This window comes from Urocitellus parryii, chromosome 2, assembly GCF_045843805.1.
Source record: "Urocitellus parryii isolate mUroPar1 chromosome 2, mUroPar1.hap1, whole genome shotgun sequence".
NCBI lineage: Eukaryota > Metazoa > Chordata > Mammalia > Rodentia > Sciuridae > Urocitellus > Urocitellus parryii.
Window position 1 is genome coordinate 62320545 of NC_135532.1, and position 18253 is coordinate 62338797.

General features: G+C 35.7%; 1 protein-coding gene across 2 annotated transcripts in view; it reads right to left on the reverse strand.

The window, feature by feature from the left end:
• The window catches only part of Klhl1 (kelch like family member 1), a 392360-nt gene that overhangs the window by 25293 nt on the left and 348814 nt on the right, over positions 1 to 18253 (reverse strand). For both annotated transcript variants that reach the window (XM_077792806.1, XM_077792803.1), the window contains one exon: positions 17585 to 17747. In XM_077792806.1, the coding sequence (XP_077648932.1) occupies positions 17585 to 17747 (163 nt within the window). The remainder of the gene's footprint in view (positions 1 to 17584; positions 17748 to 18253) is intronic.

Sequence of the window (18253 nt, forward strand, 5' to 3'; positions counted from 1 at the left end):
ATCATAATTTCAATAACATAAAATATCAAACCTAAGGACATTTAATTAACAGTAGAAAATACATTGGACTTTTCTGCACAAAAGTACTTGAAAAGGAAATTAGAAATTACAATGCATATAAAACAATAACAATGTCCTTAATGATGGCTGTTTCCCAAGTCATCATTAAAACCATGAGATGTATTCCCACATTTGAAAAAAAAAATGTATCCTGTACTTTATGAATATATGGAATCAATTGATATCATCTACTTTCCACTTTTTGTAATCCAAACTAAGAATAAATGACTAACAACTAGAATGTAACCAGGTGTAGTGGCATATGCCTATAATCCTGTCAACTCAGTAGGCTGAGACAGGAGGATCTCAAGTTTGAGACCAGCCTCAGCAATTTAGTGAGATTCTGTCTCAAAATATGAATAAAACTTTAAATTTAAATTTAAATAATGGCCTGGATATTTGACTCAGTAGTAGAGCACTCTGAGTTCAATCCCTAGTACAAACAAACAAACAGACCAAAACAAGAACTATAATGTAAAACTAAACAATATTATTCTAATTAACTCTTAACATTTTAAAAACAACCATAGCATAGAAATAATATACTCTTAGCAGTTAGGATGAATTCTCCAATATGCACACTGACTGTCATAAAAAATGATCTAAGGTTATCATCCCTCACTCACTATGTATTTCCTCAGAGTTTAGACTGATTCCCTGCTTTCTTTCACTAAGACAACAAATTAGATGTTGAGAGTCTGAAGAGCCAAGAAGAGTCTAATGCTGCAAGTAAATACTCTGACAACATAGGAAGTGGCATCTGACAGTTTCATAGCAAGAGAGGGAAGGTGACATTTCAAGTTAGAGTTGAAAGATGAGTAACAATTTGTAACAAAGAAAAAAGGAGGAAAGCTTATGTGTAAAGACAAGGGTCATGAAAGGTCATAGCCGGTGATATATAAAGATTGGCAGATATATCATTCTTATGGAAGAGGTGATAGTGAAGGACAGGAAGGGATGCAGCTGGTAGGATGAAAAGATTAGACTGAGAATAAAAGGAGTTTTATGTTAAGTTATGGAGTTGTGATTTCATTATTAGGCAATGAGAAAAGGACAGAAATTCAACATTTTTAGGGGTCATTAGGTTCCTAGTTCAACTTGTTACAAATATTGACCAGCATATACTTTGAATGCTAGGAACTGGCAGGAGATTCAAAAATATCCTTAAGTAAACTTTTTTAGAACTCTCCTGAAAATAGAAAAGAGTTGAGTTTTCCCTACTATTTTTCATAACTGTTTGGTCAGCACCTATAAGTTATGTTTTACAGTTTTAATCAGTTTTACACAGTGTTTAGATACCAAGTTTCAGTGCCTTGATACTTACTTATCCAAGATAATACTACTCTGGTATATATAATACTATTCTAGTATGAACTATACAGCAGTTCTAGGAAATACATCTTATATTCAGTAAGCTGTGTCCAAATCTGTGTTAAAGTGGCTTTGTGCTGGGGAATGGTGGTACTTATCTGTAATCCCAGTGACTTAGAGGCTAAAATAGGAGGATCACAAGTTCAAGGCCAGTCTCAGTAACTTAGAGAAACCCTAAGCAACTTAATGAATCCCTGTCTCAACATAAATAAATAAATTAACAAATAAATAAATAAAAAGAAAGAAAGAAGAAAAAGTGCTGAGCTATAGTTCAGAAGTAAATTATCCCTAGGGTAAATCCCCAGTACTCTCCCCCAAAACAACAACAATAATAAAAACACCAACAACAACGGAATATGATTTTGCAGATGTTAAGGCCCAGGATACTTTTCACTTTTTCTTTTTTTGGGTACCAGGGATTGAACTCAGGGCACTCAACCACTTAGCCAATCCTATTTTGTATTTTATTTGATGACAGGGTCTCACTGAGTTACTTAGTATCTCGCTTTCAAAGCCAGCTAAGGCTGGCTTTGAACTTGAGATCCTCCTGCCTCAGCCTACCAAACTTCTGGAATTACAGTCATATGCCATTGCACCCAGCTTCACTTTCAATTACATAATCTCTAGAATATGACTCTATCAATGATGTGATGATTCTGAGATTTTAACCCCATAAGTTACACAAGCTAGGAAGTTATAGTTTCAGATGCTGGAAGAAGGCATAGTCTCCTGTTCCCAGAGAAATGCCTTCATCACTTACAGTACAATAGGCAACATGAGTTTCATGTTCATGTTGCTTTCCCTTGACCCCAAAGGCCCTCCAGGGTGATTCACAGAGATTGAGGCAAACACTGCACATATAATGAGTCTATTTCACTTTTGAGAAATCTCAAATTTGGGACGGGCTATTTTTTAAAGAGAGTTGCCAGCAAATCTACTTGAACTTTGTCCTGAAGAGAGATATTATTTTTATTCAAGGAACAAAGCTGCTCTCTGCTGTAAAGGAAGACATTATTTCCCCATCTTTTATTGATGTTAGACATACAAATATCCTTGGAAATATGGTATAAATAAAAATTGTCAAAATTTCTTGCTTGGAAAATATGCAGTAATGTTAAAACTCCATGGAGATTTGTCCACTAACCCTCTTGTCCTGAGCCATCATAGTCTCAGTTCAAACAGCTGGAGGAAGATGAGATGGAAGAAGCAGCACAATATTTCCTTTAAAAGTCTTTTATGGTGCACAACTTACTTCTCACATAAATTTTTCAGAGCTTAGATATATGAGCATTCCTAACTGGTAAAATGTTGGAAAATATTCTTTTTATTGTAGGTGACCTTATCCCTCAGAAATAATTGGTGTTTATAATATCATATAAAAAGGAGTAAATGAGAATTGGAAGACAATTAGAAGTTTCTACCAGAAAATTTTCCAGCCCTATGTGCCATTGTGCAATTGTGTTTACTGTATCCTAGGTAACTTTTTACTAAATGTGATCTCACATTGTCTTGTTCCCTGAAATTTATAACTGTACTCTAGGTAAAATTATTTATTATTTTGCATATTTTGCCAATCATACATACTTAAAGGGTGGTTATAGAAAAAATTTCCAAACCCTTTTCTAAATATTCAAAGATTTTGTTAATTAGCTTGTGGATTAAATACAATTTTTTACCCACTGTATTTCATTACTCAGAACAAAAGCTACCAGAATCTCACAATCCTGGTAGTGCAACACCTCTGAAACAACTCTCTAGATCCAGAATTCTGGTTCCTTTGTTTCCTAATCAATGGAAAATTCTTTAATCTAATCCCATGAGGAAGCTTTTAGAACCTGATGTTATAGTACTTCTGCATTGCCTTTCAGGAAACTTTTTCATGCAAGGTACTTGTTAGAGCCCCTGACAGGGCAGTGAGCAGGATTTCATGAAGTTTGCTTTTGTTCCTGCTTACCAAGAAATGTTGGTACATGTTGTAAACTCAGCCTAAAACTTGCTGCCATAATAACATACAGGTTAATAAACAAAGTTATGGATTGAAGCCTAATACAGAACATTAAACTTTAATTATTGCCCCTTATTTACTAACATAATTTGACAATTATAGATATGCAAATTAATGTAAGTATATTCACCATATCCCCAAACTTAGTAAAATTCACCAACCCAAAACCTGGTAGATGGACACGACATTCTTCTTTCCTGGTCCTTGTTAACTCCCTCTCTCCACCTATTAGAATCCTGCAGCTTCCCTTTTCTTTTGTGGCTATTCCCTGTTTCCTCTAATATGATGTTAGCTCCTTGAGGGCAGACTTGAGTTATTTTCTTTGGTATATTGCCATAAGCTGTACCTATTTGTGCAATTTGAATAAATAAATAACATCATGGTTTCCCATTTTAGAAAAATGAAGATTCATCGATGAAAAAAAGCTCCTCTTTAGGTTCTACTGAAACAAGATTTTGACATATGGCAGTGAAAAGTATTAACCATGTCTCTTGTGAACACAAAAGAAAGATAAATTTAAATTATGTGAATTAGAAAGGGGTTCATGGAAAAATCAAAGCCTAAACTAGGCTTTGGATGGTCAAAAATACTGTAAATATTTCCATTTAGGATTTAGGCAGAATAAATCTTAACATATATATTTAATATTTCTTGACACGATGTTCTCAAGTGCAATAAAATGAGTCTTATTAGTATTGGTCTTACCACAGGGAATTTAATGCACTTGAGGGTCTAGAGCTATAGTAGGTTATTGGCCTAGAGAGTTTTCAAATGTAAGCAACTTATATTTGAAGCAAACATTTGATCAGGTGAACATCTGAAGAAAGGAACTAAGTTGTTTTAGTCAGATTTTTCACTGCTGTGACTAAAGGATCTGACCAGAACAACTACAGAGGAGGAAAGTCTCTTTGAGGGCTAAAAGTTTCAGAGATCTTAGTCCATAGAAGTCTGGGTCCATTTCTTGGGGCTCGAGGTGAGGCTAAACATCATGGTGGGAGAGTGTGGTGGAGGGAAGCAGCTCACACTGTGATCAGGAAGCAGAGAGTCCACTTGCCAGATACAAATATATACCCAAAGCCATGCCCCAATTCCCATCTCCTCCAGCCACACCCTACTACTTCAGTCACCACTCAGTTAATCCCTATCAGGGGATTAAATCACTGATTGGGTTAAGACTCTTACAACCCAATCATTTCTCCTCTGAACCTTCTTGCACTGTGTCACATGTAAGTTTTTTGGGGTATATCTGACATCCAAATCATAACATAAGTGGATGTTGGGAAGGGGTCAGTGCAGTTACTGCTGTTAAAAGAAAAGTGAGGCAGAATCCAGGCAGAAAGATGAGTATATGAAAAGGCAACCATTTGTGTGAGCAAAGTGTGTTCAGGGAATCTGAACAATTCAAGTAGAGGTGGGATAGCAGGTGGTTGTCAGGCAGATAATGAGAATGACGACTGGATAAGAAAAGAGTGCTCTGTATCTAAGGCACCACATTTCAGACAGAGAAGTCTGAAAGAACTATGCTAAGTGTGAGAAGTAGAATGAATTGTTTGCTGTTACTATACTCTATAGTCCTAAAGCATGATTTATCAAGAAATATTGTAATATATCTTAGCCAGTCTACTATTGTAGTGGGAGTCTAATAATTTTATAGTATCTTTAGCAATTATAAATTATTTTTCAACTACAGCAAATAGTTATAAAATTAAAATGCAGCCATGTCACTGCCCTTTTAACATTTCACAACATCTTTACCTTGCCCTGTGGTTGCTATATGACCTGGAGCATGCCTTTTAGTCCAATTGTTTCTGTCCACTCTCTCGCATCATGTCCCAGGAAAGATTTTCTAACTTTTGTTTGCATTTCATACTCAGAAACATGACACAAATTGTTTTTCCTTGTTGGAATGTTTTCTTGTTGGAAATCTGATATCCATAAAGCCCTGGCTGAAAAACCATTTCTTCTAGTAGAGAAATCATAAATTTTCTGAGTTCATTAGTAGCCAGACGTGATTCAGTAAATGAACACACTAGTTTTTTTCTTTCTCTTCTTTTTTCTTTTATAGATGTGTGAGACTAAGAGTAATTATCATTCAATTTGGGGTTTCAGATTTAAGAAAAAAGAATACCAAAACTTGAATATAAAAATAGAAATAGAAGGGCTGGGGTTATGGCTCAGCGGTAGCGCACTCGCCTAGCACGTGTGAGGCCCTGGGTTCCATTCTCAGCACCACATAAAAATGAACAAATAAAATAAAGGTTTGTGTCCAACTACAACTAAAAAATAAATATTTTTTAAAAAAAGAAATAGAGTATTGAAAGGCATCATACAAGTGCCTGTCCATATGGCTTTAGGCATCATGCGTGATATTGGAACATTATAAAAAAAATACGCATTGATTCCTACAGAACATAAATGGCACAGCTCCATTAGTATTATTAACATGAGAGTCTGAGTGAATGAATGAGTTGGTTTTGGGATAATGAATCATGAAATGGTTGTGTTGTTTTTTCCAAGTGTGTCAAATCATTATTAAAATTCAGGCCTACTTGTGGGTATCTTCAGATAATATATCAGTATCTGTGTATGAGGTAACTTAAGGGGAAAAAACAAAACAAAAAAACAAAAACCACTCCCCCCCAAAAAAAAGTAAAGAAAAGAAAACAAAAACCACCCCCCCCCAAAAAAAAAGTAAAGAAAAGAAAACAAAAACCCAGAAAGATCTTCTAGCTTCAATGTAAAATTTGAAGAAAGTACGCCAAGGCAGGAATCAAAAAAGAAACTAAAAAGAATCCCTAATGCATACATTGTCTGGTGAGTCTGAAATTATAACACTGTCTATTCACTGTTTTGCTATATTTTCCTTATTCACCAAATAAGTTTTCAGCTGTGCTGGCCTAAGAAGATATATCTACTCCTTAGCTTACTCCATCTTATTGGGATACTGACCAAAAAGTTTCATGAAATCAATCTAATTTTGCTTTTGAATCCATCAGAACACATATATCAATTTTAAGCCCTAAGCCAATTTTATAGTTTTCCACAACAAATGGTATCAAAATAACCTCAACTTAGGAGGTCTGTGCATTGTTTTTATTAATCTTAATTGGAAAAATTGTTTTAAAATATTCAGAAAAACATCAGCAAGGTTAGAATGACACATTAGTGATATGATATATGAAAAAAAAAAAAAAAAACAAGAAGAAAATTCCCGTCAGCAGAATCAAGGGTGGGGGGGGGGAGAAAAAGTCAGAAGGTGATAGGGTGATGTGAAACAATTTTCTGCTCTGGGTCTGAAGTGAAAAAGGTCACCCTCTCATGATTATGCTTCTGTGTGAATAACACAGGAAAAGCACACAGCCGTTAAGAGACACTCATCAAACCATAGAATGTTGAGGCTATTAAATCACACTTCAGAGATGGGAATAGATGCCCAAATTAGAGTCATGCTATTTTGATTTAAAGTAGACAGATGATATAAAGTAAAAAATAAAATAATGAAAAGTGTTTTCATAAAATAAGATCCAACTTTGGGATAATTTACTTAGTTAAAATGCAAATAATTTCAAGAATGTAAACTTCAAATTGTATTAGCATCATATTTTAATATCTGACATAAAATAAACAGAATTTCTAAAGCTATTATATATCCTAGGTAACCAATACACAACCTGTAAAATGAATTCATTTGAATGCCTAGAAAATATAAATGTGGCATTAGAAAAAACTAGATGGAAAACTGGTTATAATGATGTGTGAGTACTTGCCATTATATTCTCCATTAAATATCATACTCTGTTTATTTCTGATTAATATTGGAAAATACAACAAAATACACATATATTAATATGTTTCAAAATAAAGTTATAAGAAAGTATTACAAAGCCATAACAGAAGGTAATCATTAAAATAATCTAGAATAAGATAAGTAATATATTAAAATATTAATGTGTGTATTCATTACACAATAACATGATGAATTAATATAATGATGAAGCAAGGAGGCTTTATATCCATGTATCCATTTTAATTCCTTCTGATAAATATCACTATTTCTAGGAAGCTTGTACAATTTTTTTTTTTTTTATGTAGCATCCTATCACTATGGGATCATTAGGATGCATGTACTTTTAATTCCTTTTCACTCCTATGCATCAACTTTCCAGAAATGGTGATGGTAGAAATTTTGGGGTTTCCTCAAAAATTGTAGCCAAAAGAAATCTTTCAGTAATATTCAGAAATATTATTCCATATTGAGGATGCTACAAGTGGAAGGTTTGAAAGAGAAAAGTATATAGTAGAAAATAAGTCTGTTCAAACACAAAAAGAAATTAAAGGGATAGGTTGCTATCAGTTTGATATCCATGATTCTGGCCAATTTTTCCTTTCTTACCTAATAGATTTTGAAAATAATAGAAGATCAATATTAAATAAATAGCTAGCAATATATTTGAGAGTAGATTTTTGACAGCAATTAAATTTACTGTGAAAAAGAAATTAAGGGTTCTAAATGCTCAATGACAGGACATAAAAAGCACATAAGAAAACAGAACAAAGTACAACATAGCAAGTGTACATCTTTTGATAAAATAAGAATATCCTGCAGTATTGTTTAGATATGTGTCTTCCAAAAGCTCATGTGTAAGATATTGCAAGAAGGTTTAGAAGTGAAATGATTGGGTTAGAAGATCCTTAACCCAATCAGTGCACTAATCCTGGTAGGGATTAACTGAGTGGTAACTGTAGTCAGGTAGGTTATTGCTGGGTTGCCGCAGTCCAGCTGGGCACAGATAACCGGGAGGTGACAAGTGACTTGAAGGTTGAAACAGGATCTGCTTTATTGTGGGAAAACTCAACGAGAACTCAAGGTAGCGGGCACCCAAGTTAGCAGGAGCCGCTTTATTGCGGGACAGCAGAGGTATATATACCTAACTGATTACACACAGCTTGACTCAATTAGCATCATCTAGATACAGCAGTCAGCCAATAAGGAATCCCTCCCTCTTAATGGCTCGGTGGCGTTGTTTCACAAACTGCTCCTCCTGGCAAACTGCCAGGTGCCATCTTGACTTGGTTGTAGCCCTCAACACTGGGTCTCTGGGAGCATGCCTTTGGGGTATATATTTTGTCTTTGTTGAGTAGAGTTCTTGTTCTGCTTCTTGATGGCCATTTCCTGACCTGCTTTCCTCCTCACTCTTCTGCCACGATGTTCTGCCTCACCTTAAGCCCTGAAGAATGGAGCTGGCCTTCTATGGACTAACATCTCTGAAACTATGAGCCACCAAATAAACTTTTTCTCCTCTAAAATTGTTTTTGTCATTTGATTGTTCACAGCAGTGAAAACACTGACTAAAACACTTATTCTCTGAGCAAAAATACATTCATTATAACCCAAAATATTTAAGAAAATGTACATTTGGTGGTATAGAATTCTTAAGATGACATAAGTTACAGTTAATTGAAAAAAATAAGAATAAAGTAGATAGTAAGGAGATGAGTTCAAGATTGTGTAGAGAAACTTAAGAGAAAATTTTTGCCTACATTAGAAATAATAAATATTGTAAACAAATTTATGCTGCTTGAACTACAATGTTGAAGAAAAACAATCCCAGGTTAAGTGGAAAAGAAAGAAAATATTTCAAAACAAAAGACACTTAGGGTAAAGAAATCAGTGTTCAAACCCTCTGCCAATATACATGCATACTGTTAGTCAGCTTTCCTTTATTGTGAGCTCATACCTAATAATTGGTGGGAGTGGGAGTGGGAGCAGGAGAAGGATTAGGAGGAAGGGGCAGGGGACAAGAAGAAATCCCCAAGGGAATGTCCTCAAGGTCCCACTCCCTCTATCTTTCTATAGTTTCTACCACTTCCTAATAATCTTCAGCTCCGAGTCCCTCCATAGATGAATCCATCAATGAGGTCAATTACTTCCTCAAATTCCCACATCTGAACATTGCTGCACAGTGAAGCAAATCTTCAACACATGAAACTTTGGGAACATTCCTGATCCAAATCATAATACATATTAAATATAATGTATATGTTTATATATGTATTCATGTGCATGTGTGTGTGTGTGTATGTGTGTCTATGTGTATAACAAACCAAAGAGTTGAAAATAATAGGAAAGTAATTAACAAGTCACAGTAGACAGAAACTTCCTTGAGCAGAAGAAAGACACGGTTAAGAATCCATTGTTAAGAAAGACAAGATTGAGATTATTAAAGTGGATCTTTAAGAATTAACTTTCAAAAATGAAAAGTAGTCATCTGATTATACCATGGACTATACTTTTAATTTCGAGATAGATGTGACAATTTTTTTTACCTTGTTGTCTTATGATTCCACACCCTCTTTGTTATTCCCAGCTTTTCAGTGGGGGTTTTGCTTCCTGATTTGTTGTTAGAATTTGATAATACAGGGTGATAGAGAGACTAAAAGTCTAGGAAAGAGAAACAGTTTTGCTCCATTTTGTTTGCTTCAGGTTCCTGTGAGTGTCGACTCACCCATTCTTCACTCCAACAAGTCTCTTGTTTAACATTAGTTTCATTTAGTTTGCAACAGAATTAATCTCATTGAGACAACTCAGTGTCATTAACATCAGCAAACTGGGACCCTCTCCTGAGCACTCTGGGTCCCAGACAAGGGGGCCCTCTACCATGCTGAGGCATTGACTCCAGATAATAATGACCCAGTCTCAAATGTCTTGAGTTTGTGTTACATCTGGCCCTTCCTCCAAATTCTAAATCTTAATGATTTCAATGTCTTCTTTCAGTTCCCCCATCTAGGGGAACACTGTGATATACTATTCTCTTCTAGATCTTTAAGTTGACTAATTTTTATTTATATTTAACAAATCTTCACATTAAATTATCATTGTTTAGCCTAACTGATAAGAGGTCTGATTTCTGTCTTTTAATGAAACATTTAACAACATAGATATCAATGAGAATCAGGGTGTGAGTTGTGAAAACATATATAAATGATAAAAGAACACTGGATTTAAACATTACCCCATCACCAAAAGACAAAGAAACAAAAAACAGGCTCTGTAGCACACATAACTGCTGGGTCAGTTTGACATGGCTAAGGAACAAAGCACGAGGCAACCCATCAATCTGGCACCAACAGAACCACCTGTGAATCAGTGGGGTCTTCTGACCAATCCCGATCTCAGCAAGCTCCCCCAACCAACCTCAGTAGGACAAGGGACTCTAAAAATCTCCCTTTCCTGTCCCAAGCTCTCCCTTCCTGCCCTAAACCCAATAAAAATTCTAATCTGGCTGAGCCCAGTAGCAATTCACCTGATCCACCCTGTTGGTCTGGAGGGTCTCCTCCCTGGGAGCAAATCTCCATAAAACCTTGTTCAGCAACCTTTTAATCTGCCTCCTTTTGGTCACTGGTGCCTGACCTTTCAATAACTGTAATTCCATCAATTTAGAAGGCCAAGACAGAATGATTGTGAGTTCAACCAGCCTTGGCAATTTAGTGAGCCCCCTTCTCAAAATAAAAAATAAAAAATGGCTGGAAATTTGGCTCAGAAAATAGTAGCAGAAAGAATAATAATGAAATGAGTTCATCAATTCAGAAAGAATTAATATCCAGAATATATGAGGAACTCCACAAACCAACCCCCCCACCTCCAAAAAAAGAACATAGGAAAAAGACTGTAGCATACAGTTCTAAAAAAAAAAAAAAGGTATGTAATGGATAATATATAAATAAAGATGTTCAGTTTCATATATTAGAGAATATGGATTGTTTGGTTGTTTGTTATTTTGGCCTGGTTCTTTTTGCAGAAAGCAGCTTTTCTCGGCACAGTCCTTGTTACTGACATCTCTTAATTCCTGGAGTCTCCATTCAGGCTTCAGCTTCACCTTCACAGCTTAATGCATCACACTTTCAGGGGCAGCCCACAGGGATTCTGACCCTGCTACACTCCCTGACTAACTGGCTTTTTTAAAATCTCGGTGGATGCACTCATGACCCCTTAACTCTAGAATCCTGCATTCCAGCAAAACCTGCATAACTTTGATAATGTCAAGGGCTACTGCCAGTTTGCTTAGTAGAAGGGCCTTCTGGGATCATGGCTGCAACAGCTCCTGAGTGCCTGGGAAACTAAGAATGGAGAAACAACTTGCTAGGTATCCCTGTGCAGACAGGATGTCCCCAGAATCTTTTCTCAAAGAAATTTTACCTTCAACCTTCTTGAACTTTCAGTGGGTATGGTCTTGGCAAATTCCTGAAAATGCCCTCAAGCCATCTTTCCTACAGTCTCTGTACAAAATACTTCAGTGACTGTGACTGTAATCTCTTCAACAACGGGGCCTTTCCTGGGTTCCAGTTTTACATGCATTTTTATGGCCAAAGTTCAAGTTTTAAAATCCTTTAGCTCTGCTTTCTGATTCTGATTCTCACAATAAACTTTTGAGTAAAGCTGTCAGCAAGATCCTTCCACTGATTGAATGCTGAGATGCCTTGAAATTTCCTCTGCCAGACTGGTTTGTCCCTCACCTTTAAATTTGTCCTCACACAAAGTATCAGGAATATCCGGTAGTTGAGTATAGAAAAATGAATAAATAAAATTTTGGGATACTAATAAAAAAGAATAAACCACAAAGACCATTATTAGTATTATCTTTTATTAAGTTTTGAATTTTTAGACATAATAAATAGAACTATGGCAAGTAGAAATTAATGATAAAGAAAACAAATAAAGCATGCATAGCTTCTGTATATGCTCAATGTTGATTAAAAACAAAAATAAAACCAAATAATGACATTGACAAAAAGCTAATACAAGATTAAATTAGCAATAAGGCTAATGTATACAAATTAAAAATACAGGAGTATAATTAACAATATAAAAGGATATACATGAATTGATAATTATTACTGGTTATTAAATAAGAAACATTGTATAACCGCTATCTGTAAACCTTAGAATCTCAGTAAAAAAAAAAAATTAAAGGAAATGAATTTTAAAATGTACACAATTTTTTCACCATAATTTCTTTCTGCTGCTCAAGAACTATACTTCTTCAGTCGTCATATCTGGCCCTGGTGCTCTGGAGGCAACTGCTGGGCCTGCTGCTGCTGGGAGGGCTCCAGGCTGGCAGTGCTCCTGGGGCACCTCTTGGACTACATTGGCAAGAGCTGGGACGTGGACCCCTGGCTCAGACTGCCATGGCTGCTATTTGTTCCCTTACTATCTCCAGCTGTCCCCCAGGTCACCTTCCCACATTGGTACCTGTGTCCAGAGTATGAATACAGGTTCCTGTGAATGAGGAGTCTGGTTCCAGAGTTTGGCATCTGCAGCTCTCCTGTCAGGGTGATGTCCTCCCCAGCAGAGTTATTTCAGCTCATGAAGGGGCAGATAAAAAGAGTCAGGTTGTGATGACACACTTCTACTTGAGAACAAGTCCTTTAGAGCAGAAGCTGGTGAGGTACCTGGAGAGTACTCTAGAAAAGTCTCTTCAAGTGAAGTTTCTGTTCAACCTCAAGGTCTGCATTCTCCTGGATTTCACCTGGGGCTCAAGAGCAAGAACAACTCTGCACAATGCTGCTCCAGCTTCTGCATTTCTAGAGCAAGTCCATGTCTTCCTCTTCTATGCATGGAAACTCTATGGGCTTCTCTGGCTCCTTGTCAATGAGCTCTTTAACAAAATCATTGGCCTCCAGGACATCAAGGTGTACCTCTTGGTAGATAAAACTGCCATTTTCAGTGATGCAAACCTGAGTGACTCCTACTTCTCCAGGACCTCTACATGTTCTTGTATGACTAAGCAGAAATTAGTGACTTCCTCACAGATCTAGTGGACATGAAGGGGGTTGATTCCCTGCAGCTGCAGGGGGATAAAATTATCACTGTTACAGAGAAGTGAGTCCTACAGCAGCAGTTTCACCAGGAGCAAGAGCAGCTCTATTTGCAATTAAGTGTGGTATCCTCACCACTATTTAGCCACTGTGTTAGCAGGTGAAGCTGTGGGTGAAGATGGTGACTTGGCTGATAAAGATCTTCTTCTGAGGACATCAGAAATAGTCTTGATGAAGATGACAGGCCTGATGGGTATCAGCTCCTTCAACCACACTTGAACAATGTCTCTAGTGTGGTTGTTCCTGTGAGCTCTTGCAGGGACAGCATTGCCAAGGGTCAGGGAAGCCCTGGCAAAGCAACTGGTTTGTTGTGTTGCCATAAGGGAAGAAGCCTGCAGGAAGTGGCTTGACCTTGTACCTATCCCTTACTAGGAGACCAGTGCCCCTCAGAACCCTATAGAGTTCAGGCAAGGTGCCCAGGGGCTAGACTAGGAGGCATAAACAGAGGACTTGGCAGGCAATCACATGTGATTGACCCCTGCATCTCTTTCTGCACTGAGGAGCAGCTCTGCACTAACTTGGATTCCATGTGTTTAAATTTGTGGTGTTTTTTTTCTGAGCTTCCTCTGTCAGCATTCTTAATTCCAATGGCAAAACTCCAGGTGAAAACTATAAAGTTCCCTGACTGCCTCACAAAGAAAAACATAATTCTTCATACATAATGTTTCATACTGTTATGCAGATCAAATATTAAAATTGATTATTTAATTATTATCAATTATTAAACACTCCCACTCACATCTTGTGCAGGTGGTGGAAATGGGGTTCCCCTCAGTGGAATGGGCTGGCTGACAAATGAAAGCTATGAAAAATAGAATGATGAAAAAACCAAAGGACACAGACAAGAGTTTCAAAAGCACGGACAGGATGGGCAAGCCAATAAGATAGATCAAGCTTCTATATACTGGCAAAATGGGTCTGTGCCTGCTTTATTTATATAGGAAAACATCAAAGGCCTTCCATAGAATGTTCTTCACTAAAAAAGGTTAAAAGGTGGGCTGTCCAGTTCCCAATGGGTTACGCCTATCTCCGGAGCTACTATGATGGATCTTCCTAGTAGAGTAGAGATAAAGCTCATGCGCATTGGGCAATGTATTGCTGTGGGAGAGCCACGGATAGTTCACAATGCCAAACCTAAATCTCCCTGGCTACCATACCAAGAGAAGACCCACATGTAATTCCTGGATGGCTTCCTGCAATATACAATAAGATATTGCCTTTAACATCACATAGCATATACATCTTAAATGATAGATGACATCACAGACTATATCCATTAAAATGTTTGATAATTCGAAAACATAGACAAGGACACCTGGTATAACAACTATGTATGATACTACTCTAAAAAGAAAAGTAATACAACAAAAACAAATATAAATATTAAGAAATCAGAGATAATGTTTTACTAGTTTACTATATATTTATCTTCCTAGAAAACATTATTATAAATTAAAAAACAGAATTAACATCTTCATTTAGTAAAATGACTATTATATGCATTATGTAACTTCAATTTTGTAATTATTAATACACAAGTATATGAACAAATATGTAATACACAAGTATTCGAATATATAAATCAATGTGAATAACCTCAGAAAGAATAAACAATGCCAAATTCAAAACCACTAAAATACATAAAGTGTGATTTTGAAAGATAAAATTATGGTCATGTTCTCAGATGAAAACATTGAAAATACAAAGCATCTATAATTTCCTCAAATTAATGTGTAAATATTTCTTCACAGGCAAAAATCCAATAGATTCCTTTGGGATGTGGCTTTTGAAGTATAAGAAGTTTATCTAAATTCAAATGAAATTATATAGAAGATAACCAACCAATAGAAAATAGGAAAAACAATAAATATAAAAAGTGAATCTTACCTTTGAATTAAATAGAATGTAAAATGTAACATAAATGTGCATGCATGTGTATGTACACATAGAGTGCTAATTCACTTTTTATTCCTAAAATAATATGACACTAGAATATAATTTAAGTCTAAAGTAAATCTGAATGAAGCTTTCCTTAACAAACTATGAATAAAAATATAACTTGCTATAAACACATTAACATTGAATTTGTATGTCAATAATGTGTAGAAGTTAGAAGAGAGAGGAAGTCAGCAATATGGTGAAACAGACTTCCCATCATTCTTCTCCTAACAGGAACATCAAGGAAAATAACTTCACGAAGAGTTAAAAACCTAAGTAAGAGATTATAACACCCAAATATAGCACAGAAATAAGAAGTCATATCAAAAATGTAGAGAACAGATTTACATTGTCTATGCCCCGATCCCCCAAACCCTAGGCAGTATCACATGAAGAGAGATACCCCTTAGAGGAGGAAGAAGGAAAGTGGAGATTGAACTTTGCCCCAGACACCAACAGGTGGCCTTCCCAAAGAAATCCCAGAGCCAGGCCAGCTTCCACTGACCCAGACTTCAGGCCACTACTCATGTACTGAGTCTTGATGCCTGAATTTGTGTCAGATTGGATTCCAAAGCTCCAGGAGGCCTGCCAGGTGCATACAGTCTTCAGGTCTGTCATAACACCAGACCAACCCCAGAGATTATAGAAACGTGGACTTTTTATCATTTCATAAGATATTTGGAGGCTATATTGCCAAAATTTGTTGGCAATATAGCCAACAAATTTTAAATATGTATTTCCTTTGGTCCAGTGAGTCTATTTCTAAGTATCATAGGATATAATTTTGGGGCCCAGAAATATATGTACAAATATGTTCAAGTTTATCTCTGCTTGCAATTCTGAAAAATTAGAAACGTAGATATTTAAGTATGAAATTATTTAATAAAAATTATTACAGACTAGCTACTTTTAGTTTAATTAATTTCTTTACAAAGAATAGTCTGCTTCATAGCCATACAATGCTTATTTACAATTTATGTGAGAGAAGCAGTTTATTTTTGAACAATGTACCATAATAGTAGCTGTATTTTACACACAGTCCCATATATTTTAAAAAGTATTTAAATTTTTAAAGACTTTAAGTAACTACATTTGATAGAGGAAGTCATTTAATATGCAGTCAGTAGATACAGCTAATGTTTATTATACCCAAGCATAATGAATAAGGCAGACAAAAATCTCAATACTATTAAATATATATGTTAGTAAAAAGAAACAGAGCAATAGCTTAAGTTATTTTAACAACAATGAGAAAACAGTTTGGAATATTCCACAGTGTTCTCATTTGGGTAGGATTAGTTGTAATAATTCTCCATGTGGACATTTTTGATGAAATCTAAACAATGAGAAAGATTCAGGTACGTCAGTATTGATGTGAACAGCATCTCAGCAAGGAAATAAGCAAATTCAGAGTCCCTGAATTGGGTTAGGCCTTGGCATATTTGAGTCACAGTTAATAGGATAATCTGATGGAAGTGTAGTGAACAAAATAGAGCAGACAGGGGTAACATCTAGTAGGTCCTCTTAGGTAAAGATTTGCATGGTATTATAATTGCAAAGGTATGTACTTAACAAAGAACTCACTTATTGTTACCATGTGTACAAGGATTTCTCTAGAAGCCTTAGCCAATAGACTGTAGGAGAAAGGTGTAAAGAGACCTCGTTGAAAGATTTTGCAATTGTCCAAGTAGGTGGTGCCATTGACTTTGCCTAGGACCACAGTTCTAACAGGGGTGAAAGGATCTGGAATTTATCAGACAAATGATATTAGGCAATGTACTAAGACATTTTTGCTTGTCATGCTTGGTGATGCTGCTAGTCTCTAGAGGGTTAAAGTCCAGGATGCTTCTAGTCTTCAATGCACAGGACAGAACTCTACCTTCAACAAATTATTTTCTGGTACAAAATATCAACAGTGTTGATGTTGAGGATTCTAGGCTTAAATTCTCACTTAGGTAATACTAATGGAGTTGCTTTAAAAGTAGACAGAAAGTTATAATTATGTAAAGAAGTATATTTTGAAAATAAATATTTAGAAGACTTTTGAAGGGTAGTTTTTACCTATTTTTTTTTCCAGGAAGGTTATAAATAGTCTCATAAAATATATTTGACACTTCTCTAACCGGAAATTAAAGTAAAACATTTTTGGTTCCCGTTTATATGGAGAGAGCATGGTCTTTATTTGTCAATTATCCAAGCAGACTAAACCTTAAAACATCAACAATTTAAAGTATTTAATATTTTTTGCTGAATCAGTTTACTAATAGTTGTTTTAAAAATAAATTTTCATTTATTTTTTTTCCCAATAAGAAAATTAAATAAAAATCTACTCACTTGCCATTCAATGATGCTACACCAACTGTGCTCCGAGCAATTGACATGCTGGCTACAAATGTCCACTGCTGACTCTGCGGATCCCACCTTTCCACTGTATTCAGATAGCTCCAGCCATCATGGCCCCCCACAGCATAAATAGGGCCTTCAAGCACCGTTACCCCTGAAACATGGGAGAAATGCATATTTACTGGTACTCAACAATATCACACTATACACTTAAAAATCTGTTAATATGCATGTGTTTTTCTGACAATATAATGAAAATTAAAATGAAAGACATTGAATGGACTTCTTTCACAGGGTAATTTTAAAAGTCAAATTAATAGTACAAAACTATGATCTCATTCATCATAGACTCCTGTTGATAAGAAACACTTGCAATATGGTAGAAACTATCCACTATTCATCTAATTATTCTATAAAAGTGAAAGCAAATTTAAACCAAAAATAAATATTATGACCTATAAGCTTTATAAAAGAAAAAAGATTCCTTTATAACTATATGAAGAAAAATAATCTGAAAATCAGAGATGGTATCTTGTGTCTCTACTTATAAGGAATATTTCTACACTGCAACTGAAAGTTCTCTTATTTTCAGCAAGGTAATGTGAAAACAATGTAATATTATCAATTTGTATTTCATGCTGGTATTCTCTATGTGTTGGC